The sequence below is a fragment of the Tachysurus fulvidraco genome, chromosome 14, assembly GCF_022655615.1.
Source record: "Tachysurus fulvidraco isolate hzauxx_2018 chromosome 14, HZAU_PFXX_2.0, whole genome shotgun sequence".
Classification (NCBI taxonomy): Eukaryota; Metazoa; Chordata; class Actinopteri; order Siluriformes; family Bagridae; genus Tachysurus; species Tachysurus fulvidraco.
In genome coordinates this window covers 12056716-12082220 of record NC_062531.1, presented here as the reverse complement: position 1 = coordinate 12082220, position 25505 = coordinate 12056716, and the positions used below count along the sequence as shown (strand labels likewise).

The window sequence follows — 25505 nt, the reverse complement described above, 5'->3', positions numbered from 1 at the left end:
GAGGAAGCTATAATATGAAAAAGCCGTTTTTTTATTTGCTTTTAATTTTTAGTTGTCTGTATCTGCGCCGAATCCACGTGTCTGTGGTGCACATAGTTTTGATCACAAAGATAAAAAAAAGAAGACGTTTATAAATTGGGGCGTTTAAGAAACTGCATGTCCGCGTTTAGCGACCTTCCATTTCAGTTCACTACAGAATTGTGTCAGGCCGCCATTTTCCTCTCCAAGTAACAACCTTCAAGTATGGACTAGTTTCGTTTTTGTTTAATATTCACGTATCCAGCGTTCCTCATTTTACTTACGCTGTGTGGTCTTAATTATACAAAACCAAGCGGGAAGGAGATTACCTTTTTTAAAATTAATTAATTAATTAATTACTTGATTGATTGATTGATTGATTGATTGATTTGTTTGTTTGTTTGTTGCCATTTTAGCTACACAAAACAATTTTGTTAATATCCAAAACACCGTGAGAAGCCGAAACATCAGAATTAGAGGATAAAAAAATGAACAAAGAATACGGTCTCTAAGCGGATCTCTACCAGCTCTATACATATAACGATGGACTCAACCTAAATAAGTGAAGACTGAGGACTCGACTGGTTTTAAATAAATGTATAAATGTGCATTTAGGACAGAATTGTGTAACGACCTATTTACAGCACAATAGTTACACATCTTATACACAGCGAGTGTGCAACTTTTAAAACGTACACAACTAAGAATTCACAATTTAACGTCGTCTCAGACTTAATCGGTCATTATGCATTGGTGAATTCGTTTATTAGACCCCCCACCCCTACCCCACGAATTCGTTTATTAGACCCCCCCCCGTGAATTCGTTTATTAAACCCCCCACCCCTACCCCACGAATTCGTTTATTAGAAACCCCTCCCCCCGTGAATTCGTTTATTAAACCCCCCCACCCCTACCCCACGAATTCGTTTATTAGACCCCCACCTTGTGAATTCGTTTATTAGACCCCCCACCCCATCCCACGAATACGTTTATTAGACCCCCACCTCGACAAATACGTTTATTAGACCCCCAACCCCGTGAATTCGTTTATTTGACCCCACCCCCACCCCACGAATTCGTTTATTGGACCCCCACCCCAAAAATTCATTTATTAGACCCCACCCCCACAAATTCATTTATTAGATACCCACCCCCACGAATTCGTTTATTAGACCCCTACCTCCACGAATTCGTTTATTTGACCCCACCCCCACGAATTCGTTAACCCCCCCTCACACAGACACACACACACAGACACACACACACCCCACCCCCACACTCTACCCATCCATCCCCCACCACATAAAAATAATCCAAACAAGAAAATACAAATAATAAAACTAACGAGAGGGCACACGTCAAACCAACGCTCACGTGCTGCATGTAAACGGAATTTTTCAATTACAATAACTTCATTGTAGCATGGGTGTTTTGTATAGTGTTTACACTATCGTGTTAAGTCATACGTATAAATGAAAAATCCTGTGAAGGTGTGAATGTTTTGCTTTTGCTGATATTTTTCAAAATATCATCTTTTGTGTTAAACAGAAGAAAGAAACTCGTACAGTTTTGGAACAAATTGAGGTTGAGGAAATAATACAATTTTCATTTTTGGGTGAACTATACCTTTAAGAGCTACATTTAGCCTTAAATGTTATATGAATATGGGACCTGGAGCACAGGTTTTATCAGCTGACTGTCTTTTGTTGCTTATAATAAATTGGAATGTTGATAACACATAAACAGTATTTATTGATGCTCTGAACTACATGTAGATGCATATTTTATGCATTAGTGAGTGTGGTGGAGCCTATAGGGTGTCGCTCTAGCATGGGTGCGTATGAGACTGGGAGGGGGAAAAATTCACAGTATACTCACTACAAAAAAAACTAGACTACACCACTGAGAATAGGGACTAGTGGCCTTCGGGAGAAAGAGCAAGCAGAGGTAGGACTCATTCAGTTTTATAAAGAACCGCGTGTTTACACGTTTCCAGATCATGCTTATTAAACCGGGGAAAGTGCGAACATCTTGCTTGTTAGTGTGTGTTTCTAGCAGTAGTAGTGAATGTATGTGTATATGTTGCTCTCTAGCACACAAAGACACAGTTCTGACACAAAAGGCTATCAAGCCGGCTTGATACAATGAAACACAAAATCCCGTCTGTAGTAAAACTGTCCGTATTATTGTTTTTAATAAGTTTGTTTTTGTCGGGAAAGCTGTAAACCACTGTTGATGAAACACAAAACGAAAACAAAGCCATTTGATCGTATTGTGCTTTTAAAAAAACGATAAGCAGCGACAAGGATCTGGATTTTACAAAAGAGCGTAAACGGCGGTTTGGTATCTATTTAAATACATGTTGCACAAATGGGATTTGAAGTCGGACAGCTTTTACGTGAAGCGTGTATTTAGTCCCAGTTTGGTGTTTATTATGTAAACATTAACGGGTCGGCGTCATTCAAACCCCGAGCTTAAGTGGAGCTCGATAACTTCCTACAAAAAGCGTGGAAAGTTCGCGGCAAAAACTGTCCCGCGAGATCTTTTTCTCTCGGCGCAACTCACAGTGCATTGAAAGGGGGAGGAGAAACAAATTATGGAGCTTGTCGACGAGAGAAAGCATTTAAATTTACTGCATTTAGCAGACATCCTTCTCCAGAACGACTTTTGTACAACTGAGGGTTAAGGGCCTTGCTCAGGGGCCCAGCATTGGCAGCTTGGAGGACATGGGATTCGAACCCATGTCCTTCTTATCAGTAATCCAACACCTTAACCACTGAGATACCATATCCTGAGCAGAAGCCAAACACTGTAAGAAAAGATACACCATATCTACTCAATAAAAATGAGGCAACAGATTACAAGCAATATTATTAATTAAATTTCACAAGGTTTGGTATTGAGTAAATATTAATTAAATGAGACCCTTAATAGTTATCCATTTAATATGAGTAGATTTGAATAGAAAACACTACAGAATTAATTATAACCTAAACAAAAATATTGAGTAGATTTGAAAAATATAAACTCCCTAATAAGATTTCTAGTTCAAAGTACGAAATGTTTTTTATTCTGTACAAATTTGTACTTTGTTTTACTCCGTACTTTGTTTTGAAAGCTTTGAATCATCCAGTTCCAAGAAAAGTTTTTGGAACACCTCAAAGGTGTACTTCAGCTGTCTGGGATAATCAAGATTCAGTGCATAGGTCAAGCCAAGGAGGACAGAGCAAGCCCTTGCAATATCTCCAAGTATTGTGATGACTTCCATGCACTCTATGACGATCCCAATGTTCTTTGGACTGTTGCTTGTAGAAGCTCCAGGCTTTGGGGTCACAGTAATGGCCATTATGACTTGTTCAAGTTCCTCCAAGTTCCCAGTGTCCTGCAACATGTAATTGTTATTGACTTAGTATAAAACTGTCAGAAATATATTGCAAGCATATCATATTACTAGAAAATACATTTATTATTGTTTTCGTAGCTTATAAATCTATTTTATTAGATTTTATTTTCTCGCAGGCCTTGGTGTCAAATTGTTCTTTGTTTTGTTTTCTTCTCTATTTTGATGTTTTGTGCAGGGTTCATGAAGGTTACAATAAGTCAAATTTAAGACCTTTTTAAGACATTTTTAAAGATGTAAATTTAAAACCTACACTATGCATTACAAAAAATATTCAGATTAAAAAATATAAACATTTAACATGCACACAGTAAAGTAAAACAATAATGATAATAACCTTTGATAAAAAATGATCTCCAGTGTGACCATTAGAATAAAAACAGGCTTCTAAACTAGATTTAAGGTGGTAAAAGAAGAGGCAGATCGAATTTGCTTGTCTTCGAGTCATGGACTGCAAAACCACCAGCCACCATTTTGATCTATGACATTTACAATACAGACCAAAAGTTTGGACACACCTTCTCATTCAAAGAGTTTTGTTTATTTTCATGACTATGAAAATTGTAGATTCACACTGAAGGCATCAAAACTATGAATTAAGACATGTGGAATTATATACATACATAACAAAAAAGTGTGAAACAACTGAAAATATGTCATATTCTAGGTTCTTCAAAGTAGCCACCTTTTGCTTTGATTACTGCTTTGCACACTCTTGGCATTCTCTTGATGAGCTTCAAGAGGTAGTCACCTGAAATGGTCTTCCAACAGTCCTGAAGGAGTTCCCAGAGATGCTTAGCACTTGTTGGGCCTTTTGCCTTCACTCTGCGGTCCAGCTCACCCTAAACCATCTCGATTGGGTTCAGGCCCGGTGACTGTGGAGGCCAGGTCATCTGGTGCAGCACCCCATCACTCTCCTTCATGGTCAAATAGCCCTTACACAGCCTGGAGGTGTGTTTGGGGTCATTGTCCTGTTGAAAAGGTGGTGTTTCCAAACTTTTGGTCTGTACTGTACATAGGGCTCTTTATTTGCACAGACTCAGCATATGTAAACTTTTTGAGATAAGACAGCTTTTTAAGTTACCTCAAAACTGTTAAAAATAAGTCAACATATACTATATATTATTAAGAATATTATATATTTTTTACATGTTCTACCTTCTACCTAGTTGTTTAAAAAGGAATAAAACACAGTGTCCAAAAATACAAAACAATATTTTAGAATGTGCTCAACATGTTCACTAACATCCAGTCTCCAAGAGGAAGCTATAATATGAAAAAGCCGTTTTTTTATTTGCTTTTATTTTTTAGTTGTCGGTATCTGCGCCGAATCCGCGTGTCTGTGGTGCACATAGTTTTGATCACAAACCTTCACGTATGGATTAGTTTCGTTTCTGTTTAATATTCACGTATCCAGCGTTCCTCATTTTACATTTCGCTGTGTGGTCTTAATTATACAAAACTACGTGGGAAGGAAATTACCATTTTCTTTTTTGTTTGTTTGTTTGTTTTATTTTATTTTATTTATTACCATTTTTTTAGCTACACAATTTTGGTACAATAGTTACACATCTTATACACAGTGAGTGTGCAACTTTTAAAACGTACACAACTAAGAATTCACAATTTAACGTCGTCTCAGACTTAATCGGTCATTATGCATTGGTGAATTTGTTTATTAGACCCCCACCCGGTGAATTCGTTTATTAGACCCCCCACCCCTACCCCACGAATTCGTTTATTAGAACCCCACACCCAAAAATTCATTTATTAGACCCCACCCCCACAAATTCATTTATTAGATTGTCCTTGTTCTTCCTATCAGTAATCCAACACCTTAACCACTGAGATACCACATCCTGAGCAGAAGCCCTATGTTTCTTTGTATTTTTTGATCCAAACTCAAAATCTGCATTACAAATGTGTCACAGATGTGCGATTTAGTAAATTTGTGTTCAGATGTACTAAATAGTTAATAGTAATATGGATAAAGTAGTATATAGACCAGTCAAAATTGTTTGCTTTTGCTATACATGAAAATTTGTGACTGTTTTGTTTGTACAAATACATAAAAAAATACAATACATTTAAAGCACTGATAAGGAGATAGGCTAGTGGTTGCATGTTTATGCGACAGCTTGTGACTCAATATATTTGTTGAACATAAATTATTAATATGTAACAAATAGTAATAACAAAATGCTTAATTAACGACCATGTATAAAACAGGATGATTGAATGCCATTTTTAGTAGCTGACAGTTCTGACACCATAAGGTCAAATATTTTGTTTGTTTTTCATCCATCAATGAAAACAATGCCCAAACAACCTCAAACTAGATAAAGCACTGCATGTTGCCATGGTGACCTGCGATGGGTTGGCACTCTGTCCAGGGCGTATCCTGCCTTGATGCCCAATGACACCTGAGATAGGCACAGGCTCCCCGTGACCCGAGAAGTTCGGATAAGCGGTAGAAAATGAATGAACGAATGAATGTTGCCATGGTCTAAATTGTTGTACCAGAACTAGCTGTGGTATAATAATCCTTATATTAGATATTATTGTTTAAACTATATAATATCAAACAACATTAATTTCAAATGTATTTTAGTCATTGGCAACAAGTAATCATCTGATAATAGGTCTAAATATATTAACTCTCTTATAGGAAGCAAGAAAATGGCCACCGTTGTTAACCTGGAACAAGATGCACTTCATGACAAGTCTAGCCGTTATGAACTTCTGGCCTGGCTTAACAAAACACTTCAAACAAAGTTTACTAAAATGGAAGAAATATGCTCAGGTATGTGTTTTGTTTTACATCCAAGTCTTAATAATAAATAGCATAGGCATATTTGAAACAATTAAATTCCATTATGTAAATTTTTTTTTGCAGGGGCATGTTTTTGCCAGCTGATGGATTGGCTATTTCCAGGGTCGATTGACATAAACAAAGTCAGGTTTCAGTGTCAGGACCAGGCAGACTTTCGCCACAACTATAGTCTTTTGCAGACAGGATTCAAAATAATGGGTGTCACAAAAGTAAGGCTTTGCATCATTGTGTCTGACCATACCGTATGTTTCCTATATATTTGTATTGCATCTAAATATAAATCAGAAATGAATGATATAACATTTCATAATCTAGATTTGCAAATAAAATAGTTTTGTTGGCCTCTTTTTACAGTCTATACAAGTGGAAGAGATCATAACAGGGAAATTTAGGCCTAATTTTACTTTTCTAAAGTGGTTTCGGAAGTTTTTCCAAGCTAACTTGACTGGACAGGTATATGACCCCCTGAAGGCACGTAATGGACAAGAGTTTGCATCTGCACAACCCAATCTTCAGTCTCCCCATAGGTCAAAATTATCAACAAACCTCAATACCTCTGGTGAGACTATATTTATTACAGAAATAATAAAGAATTAAAATACAGTAGGTGACTGGGTTAGATATCAGATTAGACAACCTTCTTGTTAAGGTTTCTAATTATATATTACAATGTAACTGTTAATTTAATATAAATATAATGTATAAATAATTATCTTAATTCATTATTGGTGCAGGAAAAGTGAAGGAGGATTCTGACTCAGATGTGGATGTCACTGAAAAGAAGCCAATTATTTATGACCCCAACTGGCAAGAAACCTTCAGATGGATCAAACCCAGCACTCTGGGTGATATCTATGCATACTGTACAATCTGTGACTTAAATATTACTGTTTTAAACTCAGGACTGCTTGATTTAAAACACCACCAGCAGTGTAAAAATCACAAAAAGCAAGAGCTAAAAACATTCAGAAATGAAAACCAGGTGAAAAATTTCACATGTAGTGAACTCATGATGCGCTTTATTCAAAAGCACTGTATGCCTTCTCATACTAAGATTTCCCAGCATACTGCCAGGCATGTTCTTGGATTACAGTATCCAAAAGACATTTCTTCTGCTGCTAAGAAGGTCCCTTACTGTGTCTACCTTTATGGAAAGGTGGTACTAGATAAAGAGAGTGACGAAGAGAACTACAGCTGTGTAGTTCTTCTGGGGTTCTTTGATGAAAAATCTGCAAAACATTGCATTAGGATTCTTGATATTTTTCAGTGTGTAGACTCTGAGGATGCTATTGCCGAGTCTTTGCAGGATATTATGGAAAAATTTGAGTTACCTCTGAACAACATGGCAGCTTTCTATGTTGATGACCAAGATGAGCTCTCTGGGAAGGTTTCCCTGAAACTGAAGAAACTTTATCCAACAGCAGTTGCTCTTGGTGGTCTTTATCGCTTGTCAGATACAGCCTGCAATGTGGGAGTAAAGGCTTTTTCTGAGGTTCAACAGCTTATTGTAAACATTTATGAACATTGTTCTACTCATTGCACTAAAAATGAAAATATCAAGGGATTATTTGCTGGTGTTTGGTGCCTTGATGGCTCTGTCCATACTCTCTCCCAGAACAGCAAAAATCTTTGTATCCTAATAAACAAGTTGCTTGAAATATGGAAAGACTTGATCTCATACTTCACTTCCTGCAGTGAGAATGATGTCCAAGCCAAACAAATTTGCTCTCAGTTGGAGGATCCCAAACTCAAGATCACCTTTATGTTCCTAGACCATGCTTTTGGACCACTTAAAGTGTTTAATGAACGTCTGGAAAGGCGTGAAGGTTTTGCTCGTGCAGACCTTGTTCAGATCCTGCGGGAAGCAAGTGGCCTACTTCGCTCCTATGCATCAACGTTTCTCCAACCTCAGGCTGTGGTACGTTTTCTGAAGGAACGAGACCCAGCCATTCTTGAGAACCCAAAGCTTCACCTTCCTAGCAATGAACTGAGTTTTGCTGCAGACACATTAGAGAAATTTATGTCTGAATTGGAACCAGAGCTGACTGAATTTCTAGATACATTTCAGGATGCCTGTTTGGCTTTTTATAAAGCAATTACAGCTTGCATTGCTCAGGGGTTGCCTTTGAGTGATGGTATCCTGAGGAGTATTTCTCAACTTCTGTGCCCAGAGGGACGGTTAAAGATCACAAGCAAAAGTGTCATAGAGCTTGGTGAACAGTTTGGCCTCTTAGCCAACCCAGAATTATCTGCCCAGCTCAGAGATGAGTTTTTAGAGTACCAGCTCAGAGAGGAAGAAAATAGTGAAGACAGTGGTAATAATGGACATGCAGAAGGCCAATCAGATTGCTTTACTAACTCTTCATTGGAGCATCATTGGAGCTCTGTCCTCAAGACCACTGCAAAAACATCTGTCTTCAGGAAACTTGTCCTTAGTCTGTTAGCTTTGCCCTGTCCACCACTTGAAGCTGGGAAAGTCTTTGCTCAGGTATGCAGAAAAATGATGAAAACTAATCTTACTTTTTACTTTAGTTTTGCTGTATAGATATTTGTTATAAATGTCCAGTAGTGCAGTGATGCATGTATAATACAATATAAATTTTGATATGTACATGACAGTAATATAGCCTCAACAAACATGAAAACATTTTGCTAAATATTAATTAGCTTAATATGTTCTTAATTTGAGGTATTTCAATATATGTCAACTGTCCATTATACACAGGCAGTGGAGAATGGGGACATAAGCAAATTAGATGTCCAGGTGGCGGACAGTGACTCTGATAGTCTCCATTCATCCTCAGAGGTCTCCAGCACGAAGAAATCAACTGTCAGAACTGAGAGGAAAAAGAGGACATCAAGTAAGCAGAGGACAAAGTGACTTTGGACACCTTAAGAGAAAAAAAAAGACATACTAATTTGGCCTTTATCTGCAGAGGAGGAAACTCTGATTATACTTTATGTATGCAAGGGCTGAGATGGTAGCAGTTTTGTGATATTAGTTGCAGTTCATCTGTGGAGAAAGGTATGACCTACGGGCATATAGCTTCTTATACAGTGCACATATTTGTGTGTTCTCAAATGCCAGTGTTGCTATTTTCGCGGCTTATTGTGACTTGTCTAATTAAATTAGCATAAACCAGAATTGTTATTTCAGTCATCGTTTCACTACAGTAGAGGACCTGTATACTTCAAGGATCAAACGACACAAAGTATTTGGAAATTTCCAGGTCTCTGAAATTCTCAGCTTTTTGTTAAGATATGTAAGATATATAACCCTGTGGTTATAGTTTTTAAGGAATGTCCATCAGTGCCACTTCTACATTTTGGACTATGGTGTTTAGAAAACTTGCTATTGTAATGCATTCACGGTGCTTCCAACAGGAAGTAAATCTTTTAGGGACAACAAGAATTTAGTTCAGTAATATTTGCTTTAGCACTGTTACCTGTATGAGAGATTACCCAAACTACAGTTTAGTACAACCACTAAAAAGTGTCCAAGGGTTGTTAAAAGTCTTGATTTGTATCATACAACAGAATAGAAATAACACTTCCAATCACAGCCAGGTATCTTGCTCGTGGAAGTCAGTTGGATTGATAGAAACAATATGTTGTTTTCCAGAGATGAGTGACCATTCAGTCTCAGTGAAGCCATGCACGGTGCGACTGCAGAAGATAACCAATAAGACAGGTGTGAGCAGGACACAGTAAACAAGTGCTTTACAGTCAGCATGTACTTGTTATAGGAAAGCACCTTATTTTCTACTCCTTCGTGTACAGGTGTCTTGTCTGTACCGATCAAATCATTTGATCTATTCAAATGAACAATTAGACAATTGAAGACAATTAGTGGTCTGTCTAAAGAAAATGTTCTCTTATTCGTCCTATAGATGAATAAATGTTGAGTGATATAGATGTTCAGAACAGGTAGCTTGAACTTTTCTGCCTCACCTTCTTTTTCAGTGTTGAAAATAAACAACGACGATGATCAAGTCTTTACTGAAGATGATGTAGTCTGGACCAAGGGGGTAATTACTTTTTTTTAATGTAAAATTCTTATCCTTATGGCTATGCACACTAATTTCCATGAGACACTATTAACCCTTCTTTCTGTCTTACTTATTAGCACCTTTCACCTATCATTCTTTGGTTACACTTCACTCTCTGGCACTACTGCTGGAGTTGCCTGGCCTCAGTGAGGGTGTATGTTTGTTTGTTATCCTTCAGAACTCCATTAGGGGGATTTACGGTTGGGAAAGCAGTTGGGGTCAGACACTTGGGCCAAACCACAGAGCCTACAATTGAACAAAAAGGAAGAGGCGGTATGTACCTGCCAATACTGAAGAAAGGATTCTCTGCTCGCAATCATGTTTGTGACAGCAGACTTGGTTAAATGTGCATTGGTAGAGTTTGGGCATCATACAAATCAACAAAAACTATGGATTTGTGTTCATCATGACTCCATCTCCCATTTATAAACATGTCAACAATGCTGTACCTCCCATAATCTATCCAACGGACATATTTTAATAAAGACCTACTCATTTAATCCTTGGATCTCCATCTGACCCAGGTGAGGGGCAACTTCCCTACAGATCATCCTTTATTAGCCAGCCTGTCTAACCAGTTTACAATCACTTTTAACCTCTATTCACTTGCCCAGTTTTCACAAAGTTAGCAAGAAACATATTAAATACTGGTACAGCAAATAACTAAAGTGTTGCTAGGGCTGTTGATCCAAACATTTTACAAGCAGATATCTCCAAATTGGAAAAGCAGCACCTAGATTTGTTCATGTTTATTTCCTTTGGGTTTATTGTACTTTCTTGCAGAATATTTTGTTTTGTTTATACCCCACAACAACAGTATCTGAAATAAACTGGCCAGGTGTATTCCACCATATTTGCATTTCAAGGTAGATCGGTATGGAGTTAAGGGACCTTAAAGGAAAGTGCTACACCATGACTGACAGTATGGATGTCCATCAAGGCCCAACACAGACCTGCATATTTTCTGTTCTTTTCTGTTGCATTTATCAGACTCTCTAAACAATTATATCTAATTATTTCCCAAGATGTTCCTAATATTAAGAACAGTAACAATATTGAACAATGCACTTTTAATTGGCCTGCTGACTAATTGGCTCATTGGAGCAACTCTGAATTAATTAATACTGTATTGCAGCTGTCTTGTCAGCTGGGTACAACTTTGGCTTTGGATACATATCTCATATGACCAGCACCATGCTTTCTATTCTTCTTGCAAATCTTTATTTTTTCTTTGTTTCATTCTTTCAATTTCTGTTCATGTGCATCTTCAATGGACATTACTGTACATTATTATTATTATTTTGATTAAGACACATTTTTTGTGCGTCTATAAGGAAACAAGAAAAATGGTAAGGTTAGCTTGATATCTCTATGCTCTTTTTTGCAAACATTCCTGCTGTACTTATTGTATGGTAAGTCTCCCTCTTCCCTTTTGTTATCTATGTTTATTTTCTTTCTATTCCAGACCAAAAACAATGGAGGACAAGCTGTATCAAGCATCCCAAAACCAAGTCCCAAGCCTGGAAAGAGATTTCAAATGTACAAGGTAAATTTCCCATTATTGCAATTCTGTCAGGACCACTTTGTCAAATGAGAATTTATTAGATGATAGCATACAGTTAGTGTTGGCGGTATGGTTCTGTTCTGGGCAGGAATCCACACATACGTCCCTGCGCATGCATGGACCGAGCGGGGAGAGCAGCAACTAGAAAATAGAATAGCCCCCTATGGTCAGGCTATCAGCATAAACACTCAAAGTATTTAAATAAACAACCTAAGCAAGGGAAAAAACACAAAACAGGTGGTAAGAAACAACAAATGACATGACACTGGAAGAGGAAACTAGATCAAAACAAAGATACATGGAAACATAAACAACCACAGTGCAATGCAGAAATGAGTGCTGTAGTGCTATTGGCAGCTTGCACATATGGCTACTTATGGCTACTATAATATATTCAATTCATTCAATTCAATTCAAGTTTATTTGTATAGCGCTTTTTACAATTGACATTGTCTAAAAGCAGCTTTACAGAACATAAACATAGAAAAAAGGTTATTATAAAGAATAATATAAAGAATAATAGAATAAAAATTCAAGATTAATATTAGATATATTTAAATGTGTTTGTATTTATCCCCAATGAGCAAGTTTGAGGTGACTCTGGCAGCAGTGGCAAGGAAAAACTCCCTAGAATGGAAGGAAGAAACCTTGAGAGGAACCAGACTCAGAGAGGAACCCATCCTCATATGGGTGACACTGGAGGGTGTGATTATAAATATACAGTCTGACAAATGTTGTATTGATGCAAAAGATCACATGGAGTTCACATCTCTATAGTATTGCACAGTCTAACTGGAGCTGGTAGATCTCTAGATGCCTCAGGATTCTCACAGAGTTGGCCTCATCTCAGTGCAGGTCCAAAATCTTCATGGCACGGAAGACAATCAGATCTGGTACCATTTCTGGATGCCTCGGGATGGGTAGAAAGAGTGAAGCAGTGGAGAGGGATTAACATAGCTGCTGTTCATTATATTAGCAAGCACTAGATGATAATGTGCATTTGGTCTGATGTAATAGTGCACAATATTATGGGATGTACTATGTGTATGCCTGACTAAAGAGATGAGTTTTTAATCTACATTTAAACTGGGAAAGTGTGTCTGAGCCCCGAACACTATTAGGAAGACTATTCTGTTTGGGAGCTACATATGAAAAGGCACTACTGCCTTAAGTAGACTTAGATATTCTAGGAAATATACAGTATATTAAGAACAGCATATCATGATCAGGTTTCAACATTTTGATGATGTTGATGAATTCACTGAATTAAGTGTTTCTTCCCTCCAGGATGGAAGGGGTTTTAGTGTTGGACAGCTGGTATGGGGGAAGGTGAAGGGTTTCTCATGGTGGCCTGGTCTTGTGGTGGCCTGGAAGACAAAGACATCTCCCAAATTTATGAGACGGGTGGAATGGTTTGGAGATGGCATGTATTCCGAGGTAAGGATCTCACCTTGCATTCCAGTGAAAGTCAGTCTTGACTTCACTCAACATTTCAATTTAGTGTCAATTCTTACACAAATCTTAAACAAATCTTAGTATTTGTGAACATGACTAGAAAATGTGAAAATCATGAGAAAAAATAACAGTCTAATGAAGATGCACTTAAAAATTAAAATACCCTTAATATTCTAAACAAATCTGAACATTTGGTTTTATGTAGCCAATTAGTTCATGTTAGTTCACATATTTAGCATGTTAGAAGAAAAGCTAGCTATATAGCCAGTATGACTTTCTACATATTCCCTGGGGAAAAGACCATATGGAAAACAGCTTCAACTATATTTTTATATTGCTCATCACTGCATATTTGCCCAAAAATTAGCTCATAGTCACTTCTGAGGTGTGAAAAAGTTCTGAATCCTAGGCTTGCTTATTCACCAGTAGAACCTTTATTCCTTATCCTTTCATAGGAACCAGTATGGTCATCACTGACTCTTTCTTTCTCTATGCAGATTTACACAGAGAGGCTTTTGCCTTTTAGAGAATTTGCAAAGTGCTTCTGCAGCAAATCTTTTGCTAGTCTGCCCACTTACAAAGATGCCATTTACCAAGTTCTCGAGGTAAACTATAATAAAAGTTATACTGCATATTAAACCTTATAGTGGGTAAAGCAATGTGTGCTTATAAACTTTGTGTCTAGTTGGCAGGTGAGCGTTGTTCAAAGACCTTTGCATCCTCAGGGAACAAAGAGGGAGAGATAAAGGCTATGCTGGACTGGGCTTTTGGGGGATTTTTACCCACAGGCCCTGAGGGATTTTCACCTCAAGACAATTATGGTAAGAATACAGCACTCAGAAAACTGTTTCTATATTTTTTAATCATTATAGTATTACATGAACAGAGTTAGTGGACATGAAGTTAATTAGTCCAACCAGTTATTAGGTTTAGGGGCAAGCACTTTTTCACACAGAGCCATGTAGGTTTGGATTTTGTTTTCCCTTAATAACAAAAACCTTCATTTAAAAACTGCATGGTGTGTTTACTTGTGTTAGCTTTGACTAATATTTAAATTTGTTTGATGATCTGAAACATTAAAGTGTGAGAAACACACAAAAAAATACAAAATCAGGAAGGGGGCAAACACTTTTTCACACCACTGTATTTCTTTCACCATATATATATAAATGTAAAACTGTCATATTTGTAGAAGCTATGATGGATGACCTGAATATTAAAGCTGTTTATAACTTGTATCTTAACAAAGGCTAAACTCACGTTTTCACCGCACAGATTCATCTGTCAACCAAAAGGCTGAGTTGTCAGACTCCTCTATATATGATTATCAACCTCCAGCTAAAAGAAAATATGTTTACAAAGCCAGACCTTCCACAACTCAGGAGTACACAAGAGGTAGATGACAATATATTTTTATATCCTAGATGCTTATTTGTACATGTATTTGCAAAAAATACTACAGCATGTTTGTGATTTGTTACTTGTATTATTATTTCTATATCTTTATTAGAGCAAATGGTTCGTGAAGTTTCAGAAAAAGGGAAAAAAATTGAAGGTTTGATTGTATAATGTTATCTATAATTTTTTTTGTAATGTATATCATTGTTCATGTACATGTATAAACCTGGTTCTTTTACACACATTCTCTAGATTTCTGCCTCTCATGTGGTTCTGCAAACGTGGAGATATTCCATCCACTCTTTGAGGGGAGCCTTTGTTTAAAATGCAAGGTAACACTTTTTTTTTCACTTAACACATTTAATTCCCTGTTTGGTTGCGTGAAGTTATTGATATATATGTTTTTTGTGTGTATGCGCATGTTTGGCATTATAGGAGAATTTTACAGAGACTTTATTTAGGTATGATGAAGATGGATATCAGTCTTACTGCACTATCTGCTGTGCTGGACTGGAGGTCATTCTGTGTGGCAATGCCAGCTGCTGCAGGTTATAATCCAATCAACACGCGCTCTCTCAGCTTTAAATGTGAATATACCGAAGAACATTTTTCCAGTCTAACCAGATTTCTTTTTCAGGTGTTATTGTAAAGACTGTCTTAATGTTCTGGTTGGACCAGAGACATTTGATAAGTTGACAGATGTAGATCCATGGAGCTGCTATATTTGTCTACCCCCTAACAAATATGGTGTGCTGAAGCTCAGACAAGACTGGAGTGTGCGTGTTCAGGAGTTCTTCGCCAATAACAGTGCTTTTGAATTTGTAAGTAAGAAGTCAGAAAGCCTTACTTGCATGTAAGACATCCTAATTCTTTTTGATGATATTGTTCTAAAGAAAGATGAGACTGAAGGACTAGAGTAATGTAAAATTACACTTTAATCTCTACTGATAATATATTCATTCTTACTGAAGGTTGGGATTTATTATGTTGGTTATTAATAAGAAATTCAATGTGCGTCCAATGTGGTTTTTATCATACGTGTAATTTTTCTTTGTGGCACAGGAACCACACAGAGTTTACCCCTCAATTCCCGCTCACCAGCGCCGGCCTATAAAGGTTTTATCCCTCTTTGATGGAATTGCCACAGGTTAGTTTTGCTTTGATATAAATCGAGATAAAACTAAATATAATCTCCAGAATAAACAGATATTCTTGCATGTTTTTTTCCATAGGCTACCTTGTTCTAAAAGATCTAGGGTTTAAGGTGGAGCGTTACATTGCTTCTGAGATCTGTGAGGACTCCATTGCTGTAGGTATGGTCAAGCATGAAGGAAAGATTGAATATGTCAATGACGTGCGAACCATCACTAGGAAACATGTACGTATACTGACATAATTGATTCTGGGGGTTTCATATGAACTACATTACTGTCCAGACTATGGATATTTATAAGAGCAATGGATTACTTTATAAAGCTTTTTATCTCTTTTTCCCATCTGTACTACAGCTGGCAGAATGGGGACCGTTTGACCTTCTGATTGGTGGCAGTCCCTGTAATGATCTGTCCATGGTGAACCCAGCCAGAAAAGGACTTTTTGGTAAGAACGTCATCTCTTTGTATGTGCTCTTGTATTTTAGTGACACTAAATACTTCACAAAGCGCTTCACATTTCTTCCTATTTCCTATTTTACGTACTAGAGGGCACAGGCAGACTGTTCTTTGAGTACTACCGTATGCTAACTATGATGAGGCCCAAAGAAGTTGATGACCGCCCGTTCTTCTGGCTCTTTGAGAATGTGGTGGCCATGAGCGCACATGATAAAGCTGACATTTGTCGATTCTTGGAGGTACACTTTTTATATGAATCTCACAAAATGTGTCACATGATGTTGCATCTTATAACCATCACATGAGCAAAAAAAAAAAAAAGATGTTTATAGGCCACATCCTGGTGAATTGTCAACTGTTCCAGAAACCTTGTACTTTACTGGTGCTTAATACCATTCTAACTGCTTATGTATTACTTATCAGATTGTCCTACTTTTTGTGTGTAAAATGAGTTAGTACAATATTTATTTTACACATTCTTTCTGCATATGTTTATGAGGGACACCAAAGATTTTGGAGCTCACTGTAAAGACATAACTGACAAGAAATTGTTGTGAGACAATTATTGAACCCAAAATAGTAATTAGTTGTGGTCCATTCATGAATTAGTGGATTCACATGATCTATCATTTTCTAATTTTCTCTCTAAATTTTAAATAGTCTCAGAGCTATTTATTACATGTGCCTCATTTTCCCCCCCAATGACTTTATGCAGACTATTTTACTGTTGAATGTTATGTGTTTGTATATTTTGTATATTAAATTTTGTATATTTATCCTGTTTCATTTTCTGTTGTTAGTGTAATCCGATCCTGATTGATGCTGTGAAAGTGAGTCCTGCCCACAGAGCTCGCTACTTCTGGGGTAATCTACCTGGAATGAACAGGTACATAAAATAATATCATTCTCTTCCACTGAACACCAATTACCAAACCATGAAATTTGATGAGAATGAAGTAATTTTAATGAATTAGGTCAAATATTATAACAAAATATGGTAAAAATCTATCTTTACAGACCACTGTCTATATCACTTAGCGACAGAGTAGAGCTTCAGGACTGCCTGGAAGTCGGTCGGGTTGCTCAGGTCAGAATGAGAAAGAAATGCATTGATATTAACCATTTTTAGAAACCTATTTTATTGTCCTGACATAATGCTGCACTGTTTCTGCAGTTTAATAAAGTCCGTACCATCACAACAAAATCTAATTCGATTAAGCAAGGGAAAATGGGGCCTCTTCCTGTTACCATGAATGGAAAGGAGGATTACCTTTGGTGTACAGAGATGGAAAGGTGAGTATGAATGACATAAAAAAGAATAACAGAGCCTGATACAAATCAGTTTAAATTTGTTTGCATGTTATTTGACCCCAGAACATTCCAAACCTTTGAGCAAGTGTTACATTATTTCATTCTGCATCATGACTTCATTCAGCTTTATTTAAATGTGGTCTCTTTATTGCAGTGTATTTGGCTTCCCTAAGCATTACACTGATGTCAATAACATGGGTCGAGGCCAGAGGCAGAAAGTTCTGGGACGTTCTTGGAGTGTTCCTGTGATTCGTCACTTATTTGCACCACTGAAGGATTACTTTGCATGCGAATCTTAGGTATCCTCTCCTTTAACAACTTTGAGATTCAAAAGAATAGAAAAAGTTGGATTGTGTAATTTTCTACCTGCAACCCTAAAGTCAATGTTTCTTAACAGTTTTTTTAATTAATGATTTTTTGGTGCTTTTAATGAGTTTTATGGTGCTTTGCAAACTTTGACCTCACTGAAAATCTGTTTTATGGCACACCTTTTCTGTTTTAAAGTGATCACTGATCACCTTTTCAGCTTGGTCAGAATGCACAGACACTTTTGGTTCTATTTTCTACATCTTATGTACTGTTGATCGAGTTTTGTTGTTAATGACATTGTTGTGCTAGAGAGAGCCACTGAAACACCACCCCCACTACCTCAGTTATAAAATGTGACTGGTGCATTGTCTGGAGAAATGCTGTTTGCCTATTTATATGTAATGAATGACAGTGAGTTGGGCTTATTGGCACTCATAATATTACATAAACTTATCTGGTCAGGAGTTTACTTATCTTTTCATTTTTCTTAATCTAATTATCAAAACTGTCAGTTTAACTTATGTCATCATGCATTTTTCTTATACCATTTCTGTCACAGTTTAGATATTCATTTTACACTACAATCACTGGTTCCCTTGACAGCATTTTAATGAACTTATATAATATTTTTAATTAATTACTTACATAAAATCATATAATTTTTATAGTACAAATCCCAAAGCAGATTTGAATATGAATTTTGAACAAAAATCTAACCATAAATTGAATAAGCCTCAGCCTTTTTAATTTGTCAGCTTTACTTTTTGATCTTCATGCAAGTATACCAGTTTTCTTGAAATTTAAGTAATATAATCACGATGAAAAGACAACTTCCAAAAATAAATTAAGTGCCTACAACAAGACAGTTAATATTTTATACATGACTACAGTGATTCCTGAGTACATTTTAATATGACTACCATTATCGTTGTATTTTGAATCAAGTCACATTAACAGTTTGTGCTTTGTCCGTATTAAGAAATGGCAAAAAAACAATTTTTGAAGACACAACTGTCCCATCATCAGTGAGGTGCTATAAATGTAGGTGGTCATATTTACCCAGGAAGATCGAGGTGCTAACAACGCAGCATTTGCTTGGTGCGTGGTGCTTAGTCTGTGGAAGCTGTAGATTTAGTATTTATTCTGTATACAAAATTATAATAATCAGTTACTCTTTACTGACATTTCATTTAATTCAGTTAGAGCAATGCATCATAACAATTAAACAACTTGCTGGGTTCACCTTTGAAACAAAATTTAAAATGATGATAAAATGCATATGCATTGATGCAAGATGCACAAGGTTTGACTAGCTTAGTGTTTTAGCATATTCACTTGTTAATTCTTTAATGTAACATGTGAAATGTGTAACTTTTTATAGCATAGTAAATGTTTTAGCATTTTAGAATTACAAAAAACTATTTAAACCAGTAGGTCCTATGTCCATGGAGAACACTTTAGAACAGACTATTGTTTTTATTGACAAATCAATTGTTGCTCATGATTTTTGATTAGTTGCCTTTTTATTTTCTTTCGATTTATTTTAGTGCTGAACTTTTCTCATGAACTGTGTGAGTGTTTATGTTACCAACAACAGTAGGTGGTCTTTGCTGTACAAGTTAGGTATGGCCTCCGAAGTGTCAAGCGGAAAAGACGTACACGTATGTAACTTGGTGCTCCACTAAGCTTGAACGATGTGATGTAACTGCCAACTAATAAATTGTTTCAACATTCTGTTTAAATCATTGAAGAATGAAATACAGCTTATTTTCTTTTGGATTTTCTACACTTCAGTTTATCAACAGTGCTTAATGATTAATATTCAGTATACAGTAAAGTCATTGGGGTGTAAATGTTTGCACAGAATTATGTCTGATGGAAAAAGGTTTTCCTTACTCACCATTCAGTGTTAATTTCATATCAATGATTAAACAATATAGAAATAGTGGAGACAGCAAATATTGAACTCCTGATGTTTCAGAAGGCAATGCAGCACTATGAGCTTTAGCAGAATTCAGTTTAACTAATTAGCAATGTACATCAATGCAAAATGATCTTAAAGACAATAACAGCATGAAAGTTAAGCTTTGAAACCTGATATGTTTTAATAGAGGGTGCGGATAATGAGGTTAAAGTTATGCAGACCAAGGACTAAATCACTGCTGGTTTGAGAAGTGTTTTCTTTATGTAGAGAAGAATGAAAGAGCTCAATCTTACAGGTACCTTGTTTCGATGAAAAATGATAGGACACATTGTGTTAATGTCAGAAATATTGGGAAAAAAGCTTTAATATGATAGTTCATATTAAACAGCAATATGCTGCAATAAGGACATAAGAATCCTTTACAGCCAAAACTGTACATTTACTAAAGCACTGCTGGTTTGAGAAGTGTTTTTTTTTCTTCTTTATGCAGAGAAGAAGGAAAGGGATCAATCTTACAGGTACCACTGTAAGCAGGTAGTCAACCCTGTAAGTAAGTCGTAGTGGAAATGGTGGTCCCCAAATAAATTCCTGCTTAGGATACCTTTAGAAGGATTTGCTTGCTGCCTAAAAATGTGCTTGCTGGATGTTGCTGGCCATAACAGTTTGGTGATTTCCCTTGTTTAACACATTTCTATTAAATCTGGTACTTTTAAGTGTTAAGAAGGAAATTCACATAACAGCGCTGGTCTCTCACTCTTTAGGACTGAAACTATGGGAATGATTCCTTTCAGGGTTTATTTCGTGCATCAATTTATATGACCTTGTGTAGATTGCCACTGAGTAGCAATGGTTAAAGACCATAGAGATTGAATAACTGTCTAGTGCACTCTTGTTATCCCAAAATGCAATGCTGTGAAATTGTGTGTGAAAATCCTAGAAGATCAGCAGCTTCTGTAAATACTCACACCAAGAACCATGCCATGATTAAAATCACGTAGATCTCGCATCATTTTCATTCTGACGTGAATTCATGCAAGAGTTTCAGGTATTTTTGCGCTTTATTTCCTACAGCTCTTGATTTTATGCATTGTGCTGCTGCAACATGATTGGCTGATTAGATAACCTCATGAATGTGCAGGTGTACCGGTATTCCTAATAAAGTGGACCATGAGTGCATAACAAAATAGCACTATTTTCCACTGCGCTCTCTCCATGTACCTTTCCAACTATTACAAATCTTTAATACATAATTCCAAATTGGAATATTTTAATTTGTCACGTGGAGTGGTCACGTGAACAACAGGGACACGCCCATAGTAGTAAATGAAGGCTCCGGGGATGCAGTGCCACGAGAGGCGGCAGTTTCCAAACCGAGCAACGGTGAGTCTGAGTTTACACAGTTTTAACCTTTTGTGTTGTGGTGAACGCTGTTTGCTTCATGCGTTTTTTTTGTTTGTTTTTTTAAGATTTTATTAATAATCTGAAGACGTATAATTGAACTTATAATTGTTTGTAAATAAACGTAGCACGTGAGCTTAATTTTGTCACCTGGTCAGTAACTACTTAATAGTTAATTAATTAATCATTAATTAATTAACTACCATAGATACCAAAGCTAATTATGATTCCGAATCAAACGGCAAGAAAAAACCGACACTTTTTTTTTTTTGTAGTCATTTTTCTTTCCTCACTAAGTTTATATGAGCAGTCAGGTGGAGGTAAAAGGAAAACTCCACCCTGAAACACTTTATATATGTTAGACATATTTGTAATGCTCTTAAGTGCTTATTGGTTAGTGGATGCTGTATTTGTAGCAGTTAGTACAGTACCTGTTCTTGTAAAGTAAAATAAGCAACGTGTGAGGAAGGTCTGAGAAACGTTTAGTGTCATATCAATGACAAAGGAACTATAGAAACAGTGGAGACAGGAAATACTGGACTTTAGAATGAAAGAATGATGGACTTTTGTTTTTCTCCGATCTCCTCTTCCAGGCATGGCTGTGAATGTTTACTCCACATCAGGAACTAGTGACAACCTCAGTCGCCATGATCTGCTGACCTGGATTAACAGCTCCCTTCACATGAACCATGCCAAGATTGAGCAGCTGTGTACAGGTTTGTCACTTTACACTGATCTGTTTCACCCTCAACGGTCTTGATGTACTATGGATTATGCATAAATAAATGAGGGCATGAACACAGCATGATCATCTTAATATCAGATCACTCAGGTAGAGCAGTGTTCACATTCATTGTGGTCTAGTTTCTTTCTCATTGGAGACTGTGTTGCTGCTGTGGCGTTCCTAGGTGCTGCCTACTGTCAGTTCATGGATATGTTGTTCCCAGCATGTGTGCCATTGAAGAAAGTGAAATTCCAGGCCAAACTGGAGCATGAGTATATCCACAACTTTAAAATCCTTCAAGGAAGCTTTAAAAAGTTAGGGGTTAATAAAGTAAGTAAAAAAAAACATTAATCATTTTTAAACATCATAAATCCAATATTCTTCTACTTCTTTGGAAGAAGTATTGATTGTAATGAACTGCTCTGTTTAAATTTTTTTGTTTCATATTTCTTTGTTCTTCATAGATTATCCCAGTGGACAAGCTTGTGAAAGGGAAATTTCAGGATAACTTTGAGTTTGTGCAGTGGTTTAAGAAATTCTTTGATGCTAACTATGATGGAAAGGAGTACGATCCAGAAGCGGCTCGACAGGGGCAGGAGATTGCTGCCTCCCAGTATTCGGCTCCAGGTCTGGCCAATAAACCTCGGAAAAGCAGTTCTGGTGAGAGTTCACCATAGCCACACTGAGACACTCCTCAAAATATAACTAATGTCGGAGCATGTCCCCATTGCAGAAAATGCAAAAACAAAAGTTTCTGCATGTACCAGCTAATTAATCATTTTGTCATTTTCTAATATTTAGCTTTGTGTCCAAGTAACTCAGTCTAAATGACATTACATATTTTTTCTTAATCTCAGAGACACAGATCAGTTCGGTGAAGCCCACAGCTCCAGTTGGTAAGATTCGTAGAGTGTGTAAGATACTCTAACTACTATTTGTCTTATTGCATCTTTTGAATCATTGTGCTGTGTACCATGTTGTTCCCCAGCTCCACAGAGAATTGCTGCCGCTTCTCCCAAGCAGGCAACTCCTCCAGTGCAGAGAGCAGATTCGGGGGCTGGAGAGGAGCTTCTGCAGATGGTTAGATTTTACAAAAAAAAAAATTACTCCATGACATTTTTGTTTAAATTGTGAGTAATTGTCACATTACTAAATTTAGTTAATAATGAAGGAATATTCTAGTCTAAACAGTTTCCACTTGTATCAAGCCAAGCTTTACATTTAGTTTCACTTGTATTTTCAACAGATCAGTGATCTAAAATGCACCATTGCGGATTTGGAGAAAGAGAGGAACTTTTATTTCGGCAAACTGAGGAACATTGAGCTGATTTGCCAGGAAAAAGAGGGGGAAGCCGATCCAACATTAAAAAAAATAGTTGACATTCTGTATGCCATAGATGTAAGTGTTAAATACTAGTTAAGATGAACATAAAGACAGTAGTTTGTCAGCCATTCCTTCATGTTTGTTGATTTCTCTTTCAGCAGGATGGTTTTGAGATCCCAGAGGAAGGTGCTGGTGAACCAGAAGAGTTCTGAACGATCTTTAGGCAGCTGCCTGATGTAATGTTAAGCTCTTGTTCAAGTGTGTGTTTTACACATGCACGCTGCCATCTTTCTTTAGTCAGGTGCCACTGAGCCTTTGCTTGTGCACGTTGGTTTTTGAATGTTTTATATTTGTAAATGTTCTATTTCTGTGGCTTTATTTTTGAATTAACAAATGACTAATATCGATGTTGTTATTAAAGGTGAATGTTTGTCACACTTTCTACTGAATCTGGTTTATTGGGTTTTTAATGCTTGCTCTAATATTAATATAAGGTTGCTTTAATACCTGTACTGCACTGTGCCCATAATATCACATTTTCCTAAACTGCTGTTGCTACATGACAATGTTGTTTAGTTCTAACTTTTAACTTTACTTCCTCTAACATGCATGTGTTGTAACTTCTGTTTTGTGGTCTTGCTTCATTTTATCTTAGAAAACTTCCCTTTTCTAAGCCACTAGTTAGACATTAAATCAAGTACAAGCACCTTGTCTTCATTCAAAACTAAATTTATTCTAATATTCATATCCCCTTCTTTCTGATGTAAACATGAGTGGGATTGTATGCTTTTTTTTTTTTCTTGGCCAAATGACTTTTCTATTACTGCAGTCTTAATAGTCCATACAAAGTTTCATACAAGCAACAAGAAAAATGGGACAAATGTAATTTATAAAATATGTGAATCAATCTGTCTTGGATCAAAAACTACACCATGCCAGAACAATTTTTATGCTTTAAAGCGTCATTTAAATTTGAGGTGTTGCTCAGAGTAGTAATAACATTTGGTGACTCAGTAGCTCCATCTAGTTAGTGGGCATGCATGTAAGAAATGAGTTGATAGATTCATACAAGAGGATAGAAGAACATTTTTCTTATTTCAGTTTTGTGATAATACAACTAATTAATTTGCTCAAAGGTTTATAGTGGAAACACTAGTTGCGTGGAGGAAAATTGGTCTGATATCTCTTTTATTAGTAGATGAATATTTACAGAACATATACACCCCTGATTGTCTGACGCGTGATGAGCAGAGGTAGCAAATGGAAACTCAAGCATTTGTTACAATCATAGTGAGCTGCAAAGCATCTTCATAATCACATTACATCACACTGAGGTGAATGGGCTACAATGCTAAATGAACACATGAAGTTCCAGTTTTGTCAGTCTTTAACAAGAACCTCAAACTAGACATTTTGATCATTTAAAACTTTGCATGTGGATTTTCTTTTCTTTTAAACATTTGCCAATTAACTCCATAGAGGACATTCTTCAGCAATATAATGCCACAGATCAGCAGATGTGCTAATGTGACGTGTGCATGTACCTTTGAGCAGATTAGATGGTGTGTTGCCAGTAGAGGCAAAGCTATGCAGATAAATCGTATTGACTGGCACTGAACCTAAATTCTGGCAACCCTTTCATAATAACTTCTCAACTGTTGATGAATGCACTGCTTTAAACTTTAGCTTTCAAGACCTACATGTTAAGTATGCTGCAAAATCTTTTTCTATACCTTAACATGTCTAAACTGTATATTTATAAAATCTGGATTTCTTGGGAATTGGGGGAAAGTCATGGGGCTCCTGTGGCATTTTGTCCTTGCTTTACGTTTTTTATTGTATACTACAACAACTAGCATTGTTTTATACTAAAGAAACACTAATGAATCTTTGAGACCCTTCTGGTGGTTCTTTAAATATGTATTTATCTATATTAGCTATCAGTTTGTCTTTAATTGCCACAGTTCAACTCAATTGTGTGGCCAAGCAAAGAAAATCTTGGCAAAAATGGCATCTCAGAGACAGCACCATTTTTCCATGGCTGCCTTCAAAGAATCAGTTAGTCAGCAGGGAACACTAGTAGCTGCAGAAGCCAGCATCACCACCTCCAGCTCTGAGCACTTTGAACACACCTGAGAACTCTGGCAGGAGAAGGCCAAGCCAGTGAAGACACTGCATGCACAATTTG

The 25505-nt window shown here is 36.7% G+C and overlaps 2 protein-coding genes across 5 annotated transcripts; both read left to right on the top strand.

Moving 5' to 3' along the window:
• Positions 1-1864: 1864 nt before the first annotated feature.
• On the top strand, positions 1865-19692 carry dnmt3ba (DNA (cytosine-5-)-methyltransferase 3 beta, duplicate a). Of its 2 annotated transcripts, XM_027167359.2 has the most exons (25): positions 1865-1965; positions 6087-6221; positions 6315-6460; positions 6606-6810; positions 6986-8739; positions 8977-9112; positions 9874-9942; positions 10215-10279; positions 11766-11846; positions 13152-13301; positions 13817-13924; positions 14005-14140; positions 14595-14714; positions 14830-14874; positions 14970-15049; positions 15153-15265; positions 15355-15538; positions 15780-15864; positions 15950-16095; positions 16226-16316; positions 16418-16566; positions 17128-17213; positions 17345-17414; positions 17502-17620; positions 17793-19692. In XM_027167359.2, exons 2-25 carry the CDS (start codon positions 6098-6100, stop codon positions 17935-17937), a joined length of 4407 nt encoding a protein of 1468 aa, XP_027023160.1. In that variant the 5' UTR covers positions 1865-1965; positions 6087-6097; the 3' UTR covers positions 17938-19692. The 2 variants fall into 2 exon arrangements, with proteins under 2 accessions (XP_027023160.1, XP_027023162.1); XM_027167361.2 differs by lacking the exon at positions 9874-9942.
• Positions 19693-21098: 1406 nt separating this feature from the next.
• Positions 21099-23766, top strand: mapre1a (microtubule-associated protein, RP/EB family, member 1a). 3 transcript variants are annotated; one of them, XM_027167362.2, is made up of 8 exons: positions 21099-21251; positions 21863-21985; positions 22178-22323; positions 22458-22653; positions 22851-22889; positions 22982-23073; positions 23240-23392; positions 23476-23766. In XM_027167362.2, exons 2-8 carry the CDS (start codon positions 21865-21867, stop codon positions 23527-23529), a joined length of 801 nt encoding a protein of 266 aa, XP_027023163.1. In that variant the 5' UTR covers positions 21099-21251; positions 21863-21864; the 3' UTR covers positions 23530-23766. The 3 variants fall into 3 exon arrangements, with proteins under 3 accessions (XP_027023163.1, XP_047655993.1, XP_047655992.1); XM_047800037.1 differs by lacking the exon at positions 21099-21251 and adding an exon at positions 21478-21589 and having other exon boundaries at positions 23479-23766; XM_047800036.1 differs by lacking the exon at positions 21099-21251 and adding an exon at positions 21478-21589.
• Positions 23767-25505: the final 1739 nt, after the last annotated feature.

Excerpts from the sequence above, each read along its gene's own strand:
- dnmt3ba (XM_027167359.2), top strand. The coding sequence starts at position 6,098 with ATGGCCACCGTTGTTAACCTGGAACAAGATGCACTTCATGACAAGTCT. Across the intron at positions 14,875-14,969 it reads AAAAGGGAAAAAAATTGAAG|ATTTCTGCCTCTCATGTGGT; the intron begins GTTTGATTGTAT and ends CACATTCTCTAG. Across the intron at positions 17,621-17,792 it reads TGGTGTACAGAGATGGAAAG|TGTATTTGGCTTCCCTAAGC; the intron begins GTGAGTATGAAT and ends TCTTTATTGCAG.
- mapre1a (XM_047800036.1), top strand. The coding sequence starts at position 21,493 with ATGATTCCGAATCAAACGGCAAGAAAAAACCGACACTTTTTTTTTTTT. Across the intron at positions 21,986-22,177 it reads GATTGAGCAGCTGTGTACAG|GTGCTGCCTACTGTCAGTTC; the intron begins GTTTGTCACTTT and ends TGGCGTTCCTAG. Across the intron at positions 23,074-23,239 it reads GAGAGGAGCTTCTGCAGATG|ATCAGTGATCTAAAATGCAC; the intron begins GTTAGATTTTAC and ends TATTTTCAACAG.